Source organism: Salvelinus alpinus, chromosome 2 (genome assembly GCF_045679555.1).
Source record: "Salvelinus alpinus chromosome 2, SLU_Salpinus.1, whole genome shotgun sequence".
In the NCBI taxonomy this organism is placed as follows: domain Eukaryota; kingdom Metazoa; phylum Chordata; class Actinopteri; order Salmoniformes; family Salmonidae; genus Salvelinus; species Salvelinus alpinus.
In genome coordinates, this window is record NC_092087.1 from 87,518,390 (window position 1) to 87,531,342 (window position 12,953).

The 12,953-nt window shown below is 40.3% G+C and overlaps 1 protein-coding gene across 1 annotated transcript in view; it reads left to right on the forward strand.

Moving 5' to 3' along the window:
- Positions 1 to 5,793: 5,793 nt before the first annotated feature.
- The window catches only part of LOC139541483 (sialoadhesin-like), a gene marked incomplete at its 5' end in the record, with an annotated part of 28,117 nt that continues 20,957 nt past the window's right edge, over positions 5,794 to 12,953 (forward strand). The window contains 8 exons of the mRNA XM_071346168.1: positions 5,794 to 5,848; positions 8,711 to 9,058; positions 9,220 to 9,438; positions 9,596 to 9,952; positions 10,068 to 10,286; positions 10,999 to 11,325; positions 11,649 to 11,903; positions 12,524 to 12,807. Coding sequence (XP_071202269.1) covers positions 5,794 to 5,848; positions 8,711 to 9,058; positions 9,220 to 9,438; positions 9,596 to 9,952; positions 10,068 to 10,286; positions 10,999 to 11,325; positions 11,649 to 11,903; positions 12,524 to 12,807 — 2,064 coding nt within the window. The remainder of the gene's footprint in view (positions 5,849 to 8,710; positions 9,059 to 9,219; positions 9,439 to 9,595; positions 9,953 to 10,067; positions 10,287 to 10,998; positions 11,326 to 11,648; positions 11,904 to 12,523; positions 12,808 to 12,953) is intronic.

Genomic DNA, 12,953 nt, shown 5'->3' on the forward strand with positions numbered 1-12,953 from the left:
TAGGGACATATGAAGCCTGGAGGCTGCAGTGATGTTGAGATGTCAGTAGGGAGAACTCTAGTCTAGAACACTGGAACCAAAGATACTCCCCTTTCATCTGTTCTGGAACCTTCAGTACCAGCTGATGAAGAGTCATGGGAATGGGTCACATTGTGTCTCTTGTAAAACATGTAGGCCCACTCCTCAAATGAAGAAATGTAACTACAGTATGCTGACTTTAGACCATTTTCTATTTAGATACAGTAACATCCCTTATGTGACATGCTGTTGCTGCATGTTAATGCCCTGACTAGACTACTTTTAAAATGTGTCAACCACAGAACTCACACTTAGGCTATGCCTGCTTCTACTAATACTTACAGTAGACTACTTCTTGTTTCCATGCAGTGACAGTACGTTGACTCACTGTTCAAGACCTCTCCCCTTCACTTCACTCTGTAAGTACACTTGACAATATCTTGAAATATAGTTTTAGTTTTGATGTTTTTAGCCATACATCACATGACTTACTGTATCTTTGTACTTGTTGGTTAATTTTGAACTGTGTTTTGGTTGTTACATCAGGGCCTGTGTTCATAAAGTGTCTCAGACGGTCCGTATAATTATGATCTAAAAGGCTAAACTGATCCCACATCAGCACTGCTACTCTGATACACTTTGTGAATACTGACTCTGGACTGTGGTTTCATGTGTTTAGTTTAGCTCAGTTTATTAATTTACATGTTTAAAACATGATCAGTAGAGTTTGCCAGTAATACCCAGATCTCCATTCAATAGGGTCATGTTCAGGGTCACAAATACTGAGCTATATTCTATGCTACAAAAGGTGGGATATACATTGTAAATGTGGTTTCACATAAATACTTGTACATGCTATTTTAAGAGCTCTGAGAGCAATAGATTGTTGTGGAGACATTTTGAAAATGGCCTAAAGAAAGAGTGAGAAGGATTGAGTGGATCCTTCATAAGAGCTTAGGAGATATTAACATGAGACACAGTGATGGTGGGTTGTGTTTAGGAGTAGTATTAACATGAGACACAGTGATGGTGGGTTGTGTTTAGGAGTAGTATTAACATGAGACACAGTGATGGTGGGTTGTGTTTAGGAGTAGTATTAACATGAGACACAGTGATGGTGGGTTGTGTTTAGGAGTAGTATTAACATGAGACACAGTGATGGTGGGTTGTGTTTAGGAGTAGTATTAACATGAGACACAGTGATGGTGGGTTGTGTTTAGGAGTAGTATTAACATGAGACACAGTGATGGTGGGTTGTGTTTAGGAGTAGTATTAACATGAGACACAGTGATGGTGGGTTGTGTTTAGGAGTAGTATTAACATGAGACACAGTGATGGTGGGTTGTGTTTAGGAGTAGTATTAACATGAGACACAGTGATGGTGGGTTGTGTTTAGGAGTAGTATTAACATGAGACACAGTGATGGTGGGTTGTGTTTAGGAGTAGTATTAACATGAGACACAGTGATGGTGGGTTGTGTTTAGGAGTAGTATTAACATGAGACACAGTGATGGTGGGTTGTGTTTAGGAGTAGTATTAACATGAGACACAGTGATGGTGGGTTGTGTTTAGGAGTAGTATTAACATGAGACACAGTGATGGTGGGTTGTGTTTAGGAGTAGTATTAACATGAGACACAGTGATGGTGGGTTGTGTTTAGGAGTAGTATTAACATGAGACACAGTGATGGTGGGTTGTGTTTAGGAGTAGTATTAACATGAGACACAGTGATGGTGGGTTGTGTTTAGGAGTAGTATTAACATGAGACACAGTGATGGTGGGTTGTGTTTAGGAGTAGTATTAACATGAGACACAGTGATGGTGGGTTGTGTTTAGGAGTAGTATTAACATGAGACACAGTGATGGTGGGTTGTGTTTAGGAGTAGTATTAACATGAGACACAGTGATGGTGGGTTGTGTTTAGGAGTATTATTAACATGAGACACAGTGATGGTGGGTTGTGTTTAGGAGTAGTATTAACATGAGACACAGTGATGGTGGGTTGTGTTTAGGAGTAGTATTAACATGAGACACAGTGATGGTGGGTTGTGTTTAGGAGTAAAATTAACATGAGACACAGTGATGGTGGGTTGTGTTTAGGAGTAGTATTAACATGAGACACAGTGATGGTGGGTTGTGTTTAGGAGTAGTGTTAACATGAGACAGTGATGGTGGGTTGTGTTTAGGAGTAGTGTTAACATGAGACAGTGATGGTGGGTTGTGTTTAGGAGTAGTATTAACATGAGACACAGTGATGGTGGGTTGTGTTTAGGAGTAGTGTTAACATGAGACAGTGATGGTGGGTTGTGTTTAGGAGTAGTATTAACATGAGACACAGTGATGGTGGGTTGTGTTTAGGAGTAGTATTAACATGAGACACAGTGATGGTGGGTTGTGTTTAGGAGTAGTATTAACATGAGACACAGTGATGGTGGGTTGTGTTTAGGAGTATTATTAACATGAGACACAGTGATGGTGGGTTGTGTTTAGGAGTAGTATTAACATGAGACACAGTGATGGTGGGTTGTGTTTAGGAGTAGTATTAACATGAGACACAGTGACAGTGGGTTGTGTTTAGGAGTAGTATTAACATGAGACACAGTGATGGTGGGTTGTGTTTAGGAGTAGTATTAGCATGAGACACAGTGATGGTGGGTTGTGTTTAGGAGTAGTATTAACATGAGACACAGTGATGGTGGGTTGTGTTTAGGAGTAGTATTAACATGAGACACAGTGATGGTGGGTTGTGTTTAGGAGTAGTATTAACATGAGACACAGTGATGGTGGGTGTGTTTAGGAGTAGTATTAACATGAGACACAGTGATGGTGGGTTGTGTTTAGGAGTAGTATTAACATGAGACACAGTGATGGTGGGTGTGTTTAGGAGCAGTGTTAACATGAGACACAGTGATGGTGGGTTGTGTTTAGGAGTAGTATTAACATGAGACACAGTGATGGTGGGTTGTGTTTAGGAGTAGTATTAACATGAGACACAGTGATGGTGGGTTGTGTTTAGGAGTAGTATTAACATGAGACACAGTGATGGTGGGTTGTGTTTAGGAGTAGTATTAACATGAGACACAGTGATGGTGGGTTGTGTTTAGGAGTATTATTAACATGAGACACAGTGATGGTGGGTTGTGTTTAGGAGTAGTATTAACATGAGACACAGTGATGGTGGGTTGTGTTTAGGAGTAGTATTAACATGAGACACAGTGATGGTGGGTTGTGTTTAGGAGTAAAATTAACATGAGACACAGTGATGGTGGGTTGTGTTTAGGAGTAGTATTAACATGAGACACAGTGATGGTGGGTTGTGTTTAGGAGTAGTGTTAACATGAGACAGTGATGGTGGGTTGTGTTTAGGAGTAGTGTTAACATGAGACAGTGATGGTGGGTTGTGTTTAGGAGTAGTATTAACATGAGACACAGTGATGGTGGGTTGTGTTTAGGAGTAGTGTTAACATGAGACAGTGATGGTGGGTTGTGTTTAGGAGTAGTATTAACATGAGACACAGTGATGGTGGGTTGTGTTTAGGAGTAGTATTAACATGAGACACAGTGATGGTGGGTTGTGTTTAGGAGTAGTATTAACATGAGACACAGTGATGGTGGGTTGTGTTTAGGAGTATTATTAACATGAGACACAGTGATGGTGGGTTGTGTTTAGGAGTAGTATTAACATGAGACACAGTGATGGTGGGTTGTGTTTAGGAGTAGTATTAACATGAGACACAGTGACAGTGGGTTGTGTTTAGGAGTAGTATTAACATGAGACACAGTGATGGTGGGTTGTGTTTAGGAGTAGTATTAGCATGAGACACAGTGATGGTGGGTTGTGTTTAGGAGTAGTATTAACATGAGACACAGTGATGGTGGGTTGTGTTTAGGAGTAGTATTAACATGAGACACAGTGATGGTGGGTTGTGTTTAGGAGTAGTATTAACATGAGACACAGTGATGGTGGGTTGTGTTTAGGAGTAGTATTAACATGAGACACAGTGATGGTGGGTTGTGTTTAGGAGTAGTATTAACATGAGACACAGTGATGGTGGGTGTGTTTAGGAGCAGTGTTAACATGAGACACAGTGATGGTGGGTGTGTTTAGGAGTAGTGTTAACATGAGACACAGTGATGGTGGGTTGTGTTTAGGAGTAGTATTAACATGAGACACAGTGATGGTGGGTTGTGTTTAGGAGTAGTATTAACATGAGACACAGTGATGGGTGGGTTGTGTTTAGGAGTAGTATTAACATGAGACACAGTGATGGTGGGTTGTGTTTAGGAGTAGTATTAACATGAGACACAGTGATGGTGGGTGTGTTTAGGAGTAGTATTAACATGAGACACAGTGATGGTGGGTTGTGTTTAGGAGTAGTATTAACATGAGACACAGTGATGGTGGGTGTGTTTAGGAGTAGTGTTAACATGAGACACAGTGATGGTGGGTGTGTTTAGGAGTAGTGTTAACATGAGACACAGTGATGGTGGGTTGTGTTTAGGAGTAGTATTAACATGAGACACAGTGATGGTGGGTTGTGTTTAGGAGTAGTATTAACATGAGACAGTGATGGTTGGTTGTGTTTAGGAGTAGTATTAACATGAGACACAGTGATGGTGGGTTGTGTTTAGGAGTAGTATTAACATGAGACACAGTGATGGTGGGTTGTGGTTTTGTTGGTTTAGATGCACACACTCAGTGTCACTTCCCTGTTCTACTTTCCTGTCTGTCCTCTCACAGGACTCCTGAATCATATCAGAAATCTGTATATACACATTAGACTCTACAGAATATTTTCCTCTGTAGCACAATTGGTAGAACATGGCACCTGCAACGTCATGGTTTTGGTTCCCGTGACCAACCATATCTTAAACATATGCACAAAGACTGTACATTGCTTTTGATAACTAAATGGCATTATTTATGGACAGCAGACTACAATAGACCACACAGTCAGTACATCAGGCTATGGTGATGTTCAATCATGCCTCTCCTTGATTCAGCTACTACCAGTACTGTACAACAGAGGAGGCTGGTATATAGGAGGATGGACTCATTATAATGGCTGGAATGATGGGAACACCATTCATTTTATTCCCATTACTTCCCAAATGAATGAGGACATCATGAGGACTGGAGGCTGCAGTAATGTTGAGATGCCAGTAGGTAGAGCTCTAGTCTAGTACACTGCAGTAATGTTGAGATGCCAGTAGGGGGAGCTCTAGTCTAGAACACTGCAGTAATGTTGAGATGCCAGTAGGGAGAACTCTAGTCTAGAACACTGCAGTAATGTTGAGATGCCAGTAGGGAGACCTCTAGTCTAGAACACTGCAGTAATGTTGAGATGCCAGTAGGTGGAGCTCTAGTACCACTTTGATGCAGCTGGTGAGGAGTGATGGTCATGGGTGTATAAATGGAATGGGTTCTAATTGAATGACATCATGGAACTTTGACCTGTATATACAGAACTCAGAAGGGCAAGGTAGGTCATTAACATGTTAATGTTATAAATAGTATTGTCAACACATTGTTTACATGGTTCTGTATGTATTATAAAGATCACATTGAAAATTGACAACAAAAAATATATAAAATAAATATATGCCCAGACTTGTCTTTTTCACAATATCTGTTCAAATACAGTAACAGCCCTTTTCTGGCGTGTTGGTCTGGTTGTCGTGGATGTTAATGTCTAAACAGGAAGTACAGTTCTGCATCAGCTACTTGTATTCTGACTGCTTTTATAATGATTCAACACTTACTTCTTGTTTTCACTCACTACCAGTAAGTTGACTCACTGTACAAGACCTCTCCCCTTCACTTCACTCTGTAAGTACTCTTGACAATATCTTAAAATATAGTTTTTGGTTATCTGTATTTAGTCATTAGTAATGTACTTGAGGGCAATGTATCATTTACTTCATGTTATGTTTTGAGCTGTGTTTTGGTTGTTACATCAGGGCCAGTATTCAAAGTCTCCCCCGGTGTTGTTGGGTGAGTGTGTGTGTGACACAGTGGATATATCTGAGGGCCCTTTGAGCAGACTGATCGGGAGTAGGGTTGACATCTATACTATGTAGGATGTGTGTTGTAACTTTTCTACATCCATAACAACCAGCTCTCTAGACTTTGATACAGACTCCATGGGACTCATGGACCTTCACTACAGACGTGTGTGTGTGTGTGTGTGTGTGTGTGTGTGTGTGTGTGTGTGTGTGTGTGTGTGTGTGTGTGTGTGTGTGTGTGTGTGTGTGTGTGTGTGTGTGTGTGTGTGTGCGTGCGTGCGTGTGCGTGCGTGCGTGCGTGCGTGCGTGCGTGCGTGCGTGCGTGCGTGCGTGCGTGCGTGCGTGCGTGTGTGAGTGAGTCACTGGCTGTTTATCCTCACAGCTTGGGGATAGGAGCTATATTGAACCTGGTGGTCAGTCTTTAGGCTGCTGTACAGCTTGATGGACCGTAGAGGATTGAACATTTATCCTCCTATATTTGGGGTTCTGAGAATAAAACAGCTTCAGAACAATCGATATAGAAATATGTGTTTACAGTTCTACACATCTGTTCAATAAGTTATTGTTGTTGTTGTTGTTTATAATGATGATGATGACTATTGTATATATTAGGAATTTATTTTTGCATCAAGTCAGTTTAAATAGACTGACGTAGACAGACATGCAACACATCACACACATTACATACATAGTGCAGTAGACTTACAGACAGACAGTATTTACATAGACAACCATATAGCACAATACAACACAACACAATATGAGCCTGGTTCATTTTCAGTAATGAGGCCCTGTACCCCATTTACAGTTTCTACTTCAATGTATCAGGTGGAGTTATTCACCAGCTATAGAGTGAGTTGTTGTTTATGTTTCTAAGACTGCAGGGTGGGAGATGCAACAATGGCCTTGAGAAAAGCAGGAAGTGTGTTGGTGGTCTTTTTCTGATCTGTGGCAGGTGTGGTCCCTTTCATAACTGTTTTAGTTGCCCTGTGTTTCAATTTACAAACATGTCTAAAATGTTAAAACTTCTCACGAGTCACCAACCCTGATCCGGTAGCACCCCCCCCCCCCCCCCCCCACTGAGTAGCATAGCTAGCATAGCGTCACAAGTAACTTGTAGCATCTAAATATCATTAAATCACAAGTCCAAGACACCAGATGAAAGATACAGGTCTTGTGAATAAAGCCACCATTTCAGATTTTTAAAATGTTTTACAGGGAAGACACAATATGTAAATCTATTAGCTAACCACGTTAGCAAAGGACACGATTTTTTTACTCCCAATAGTTTTTTCCTGCGTCAGTAGCTATCACTAATTCGACTAAATAAAAATATATATAGCCACTAACCAAGAAACAACTTCATAAGATGACAGTCTGATAACATATTTATGGTATAGCATAGTTTTTTTTTTGAAAAATTTGCATTTTTCAGGTATAAATCACAGTTCTACATTGCAGCTGCAATCTGAAATAGTGCTGACCCAGCCAGAACAATTACAGAGACCAACGTTATATAACGAATTACTCATCTTAAAACATTTCAGAAAAATACACAGCGTACAGATATTGAAAGCCCAACATCTGGTGAATCCAAACAATATTTCAGATTTATTAAATGTTTTATAACGAAAACAAAATGTAGCGCTAAATTAGCATAGCTATACCAGGCAGATTCGGCTAGGCGCCCACGGCCAGTTCACATGCACAACAGATATGATATAACATCGTAAATTGGGTCTTACTATGGCTGATCTTTCATCAGAATGTTGATCAAAGTGTCCTTTGTCAAGATGAGTCGTTGGTTCCGTTCAGAATTGTTCCTTTCCCACTCCATTTAGCACAGGTACTGGTCGAGTGGCACGGATCTCTCAAACGTAAATAAAATCAGACAACGGAACACCACAAAACTCCCGAAAAAATTCAAATAATCTGATTAAACTATTTGAAAAAACATACATTACGATGATATGGTCACATGTATCAAACAAAATTCGACACGGAGATAGTTTTCATCCATAACGCCAGCAAAACAGTACACAATCGCAGCTCCAACTCGTGCGAATCAGAAAACCGGAAGTTGTCGGTCACGCCAAAGAAATAGGTCTTATTTCACGTCAGTACCAGATAAACAAAGAATTTCTCCTCTGACGTCCTCTTGACACCCAGAGGAAGGCGAATGAAGTGTGTTTCTGGTCATAGGGGTCATGACCATATATAGGCAGAGCGTTGAAGCGAGCATAGACTTCTTGCATTCTACTTCTTGGTCAGGGAAAGTGCTGTCAAATGACTTGTGTATCACTCAGAGACAAAATTGAAACGGTTTTAGAAACTAGAGATTGTTTTCTTTCCAATGGTATTATTTATATGCATATAGTAAGAGCAATAATTGAATAAGAGGCAGTTTAATCTGTAGAGCAAATTATGCTAATGGTAAAATAGCACCCCCTGTATTCTCAAGAAGTTATTAAGAGTCATAATGTTATTATGTTGATCTGTTTGTCATATCTACTTCACTTTATATAGTTTTCTTTCACTGCTCATTGAGAGATGCTTATCTGTGGTTTCCGTTCACAACCAACTCAGTAACTATGGCAACAAAATGTGGACCAACAATACTGTTAGTGAGAGCCATTTTTGCTTAAGTTTCATGTAATAAATGTTGTGTTGTGTGAATGTGTTTCAGTTGTACTGGGGCAGAATGGCTGGAGTGTTACATACACCACTCAGAGTATCTGTGCCTTGAAGGGGTCAACAGTGGAGATGTCCTGCTCTTACACATATCCCAGAGGTTATACAGTCACAACAACCTTCTGGTTCACTGAATGGGGGACTGGTGTAGAACCTGAAGATCTAGGTCAGGACCCAGAGAATGCAGGTCGTCTGGAGTATCATGGGGATAAGGAGAAAGACTGTACCCTGAAAATCACAGACCTGAGAGAGAGAGACTCAGCTCCGTACTGGTTCAGATTATTAACAGATCAGGAAGGAGGGACAATTACTGGCAAACTTGGAGTGACTTTGTCTGTCACAGGTAAAGTAAAAAATAGCTTTTATTTTGAGTTCCAATTAGTTCTGACAATTGTTGTGGTGTGTGTGTATAATAGTCTGTATAACATAGGATTTCTTCCATCTTTGTATCAGAGTAATAAGTCAGTGATAAAGGGATTTATAGTGATATTGTTTATTCTCCAGGTCTTCAGGTGAAGGTGACTGGTGGACATCAGGATAAGACACTGACCTGTAGCACCACCTGTACTCTGACTGACAACCCCACCTACATCTGGTACAAGAACGGACAACATCTAGATGAGAGCACCTCCCCCCAGTACAAAGACCCAGTCTCCAGTAACTATGAAGACAGTTACTCCTGTGCTGTAAAAGGCCATGAGGATCTCCGCTCTCCTGCAGTGTGTGAGTGTGAATCTAATATGGAATCTAATACAGAATTTATACAGAATGTTTGTACTACATCCTTTTGGTCTCACTGTATAATTTGATAGGGCTTGGCTTTTATGAAAATAACTGATTATACTGTATAATGTACTTATGTGATTCCATTATGTTTCAGGTGTCCAGGATCAGGACTGCAACAGAGTGACTTACACCAAGAGGAGAATCTGTGCCTTGAAGGGGTCATCAGTGGACATTTCCTGTACTTATTTCAGTCTTTATAACATCACATCATCACTCTGGTTTAGTCATAAACAGAGTGACAGCTGGAGGGTTAAGTTGATCCCTGAGGACCTAACCACAGACCCAGGGTATGCAGGTCGTGTGGAGTATGTTGGAGAGAAGGAGAGAGGTCGCTCCACCCTGAGAATCACAGATCTGAGAGAGGAGGACTCTGCTGAGTACAAGTTCATATTCAACACACAGACATCAAGATGGAGATACAGCTTCCCTGGAACAACTCTGACTGTCACAGGTAACACTGGATCATGTTTATACATACATTTCTATTTGATGTTTAATTATCTTTTTTTTCAGTCCATAATACACTATTGGTTTAATTATGTTGTTGTCATTTACTCTGTATTCAGACCTGCAGGTGAAGGTGACTCCTGCCACAGAGGCAGGGAAGAGGACACTGACCTGTAGCACCACCTGTACTCTGACTGACAACCCCACCTACATCTGGTACAAGAACGGACACCAAGTAAAGGAGGACACTTCCAGCCTGTACTCAGACTCATTTAGTGATGCAGACAGTTACTCCTGTGCTGTAAAAGACCATGAGGATCTCCACTCTCCTGCAGTGTGTAAGTGTGGACTTTTACATACAACATTTGTTTCAGGTTGTCAGACAATCATTATTTAATTTGCTGTGAATGTGACGTCCACTTCTGCTTTAGTTCCGTATGCTTTGCCACGCAGTGTTGAATGGGCTTCAAGATATATAATCAAATTCATGAAAATGCAGTCAATGGATGAATTTACTTCGACCAGATACCTTTCATTACGTTTTTGCACTTGTACACCATTGCACTACTTTTTGAGCACTGAAGACCCATGAAAAAATAACTACCAAAGTTTAAAAACTACAAAGCTGAGGGGATAGTTACTTCCTGGTTACTTTCACAGCATATGATTTTAACATTGTTGATTTTTTCCCCCATTTATATTTGGAGGTGGGGTGCCCCGATTGGCGTCACTCGTTAGTCAGTATGTGTTACAACTGTGCTGGCATGTGGGGTTTTATTTTGTTTGCCTCTTCTTGGGCAAATGTTGTGGGCGCTCATGTCTTTTTGGTTCCAGTTGTTGTTGATAGTCAATTTTCAATGGACACCCCCATGAGTGTCTTTCAGAACCCACTGGTCTCATTTTTGTCTTTGTCAGTGACTCTTTTATTAATTCCCACTTTTGTTTTGGTTACATTTTAGGTTCTTGCTGGGGAACGTAACAGCATAAGTGTATACAGTAGATATTGTAATTAAGAATTTTATAAAGGTGTTATATTGTCTTGTATTTCAGGTAAGAAGTGTTGGAAATTGACTTACACCCATCAGAAGATCTGTGCCTTGAAGCGGTCAACAGTGGACATATCCTGCTCTTACACATATCCCAGTTATCATGAGATCAAAAAAGCTTTCTGGTTTACTAAATGGTCTGGTATGGATGCTGAAGATCTGAGCTCAGTGCCAGGGTATGAGGGTCATATAGAGTACCTTGGGGATAAGAAGAGTGACTGTACCCTGAGAATCACAGACCTGAGATTGAGTGACTCTGCTGGGTACAGGTTCAGATTCATAACATCTGGAGGAAAGTTTTCTGGCTCACCTGTCTCCCTGACTGTCACAGGTAACCTGTCACTCATCTCACATCTATGACACATATCTAGATAGATGTAATGTGAGTGTTGTTTTGTATGTATGCTAATGAGAATGTTGTGTTTTAATCTGTTTTATTGATTCTATAGAACCCAGGACTTCCTGGAAAACAGTGGACATTTTTACAGACTTGACTGTCCTGTCTAAATATATCAAATTAATGACAGTAATTACCTTATTTAAGGGCAGTCATACAGACACGGCAGTGTTATGTAACAAAAAAAAAAGAAATAATATTTCTCATAAGAGGACATATATAGGAGGAGAATAATGATTTGGTTCCTTTTACTCTAGATGTTGTGTTGAAGATGGATCCTACATCTGTGTCAGAGAGGGAGAATGTCACACTGACATGTAGAACCAACTGTAGACTGGACCCCATCACAGCCTTCAGGTGGTATAAGAATGGACAGCCTATACCAAACAGCAACACCTACTCTCCTGTCTATAACCTATTCTCAGTCAGCAGTGAGGATACAGGCAGATACTCCTGTGCTGTAAAAGGCCATGAGGATCTCCCCTCTGCTGAAGAGACTCTCACTGTCACATGTAAGTACATTGGAGGATTCGATGTCCAGTTTGATATACTGATCATGCTGATACTTGAATTGAAAATAAATTGTTTCCACATAAATATATCTATCAATCAATATTTTTGTGTGTAACATCCTGTCACTCCCTGACCATAGAGAGCCCTCGTTTCTCTATGGTGTTTAGGTCAGAGCGTGACTAGGGGGGTGTTCTAGTCATTTATTTTCTATGTGGCTGGTTTGTATGGTTCCCAATTAGAGGCAGCTGTTAATCATTGCCTCTAATTGGGGATCATATTTAGGAAGCCCTTTTTCCCACCTGCTTTGTGGGATATTGTTTTTGAGTGAGTGCATGTTGCACCTCAGTACTGCACGATCGTTGTTTGTTTCTTGGTTTATTTTAAGTTTCACTAAAAATAAAGATGTGGAACTCCAATCACGCTGCGCTTTGGTCCGTCTCTCCACACGATCGTGACACATCCATTTCCCTGAATGTGCATTACCACAATGTCAACATTATTTTTAGTGATTCTGTTTCAGAATTTATTTTGCTCTGAATGAATAATTTATTATAATTTATAAATTATTTCAAACTCACCCGTAAAATGTAAACACAAGTGTTGCTATAAATAAATACAATGTATTTTACACCAGATGGTCCAAGGAACACCTCAGTGTCAGTCAGTCCCTCTGGTGAAATAGTGGAGGGCAGTTCAGTGACTCTGACCTGCAGCAGTGATGCCAACCCACCTGTGGACAAATACACCTGGTACTTTCAAAATGAGACTTTTCTAAATGGATTTGGAGAGATCTACAACATAAGTAACTTCCAGTCTAAGGACAATGGACATTACCACTGTGAGGCCTGGAATGGAAGAGGATCTAGGAACTCTACAGCTCTGATGATCATTTTACCAGGTGAAGTTTCATCTTCAATATTTCAACACAAAATTACGTTTCAAACTAATATTAATATTTATAATTTGGCTTACAATGTTTTTTTAAATTATATATATGTTGAGATGAGATCCCTTAACAAACATTGTATTATTGTCCTGTACTACGTTTA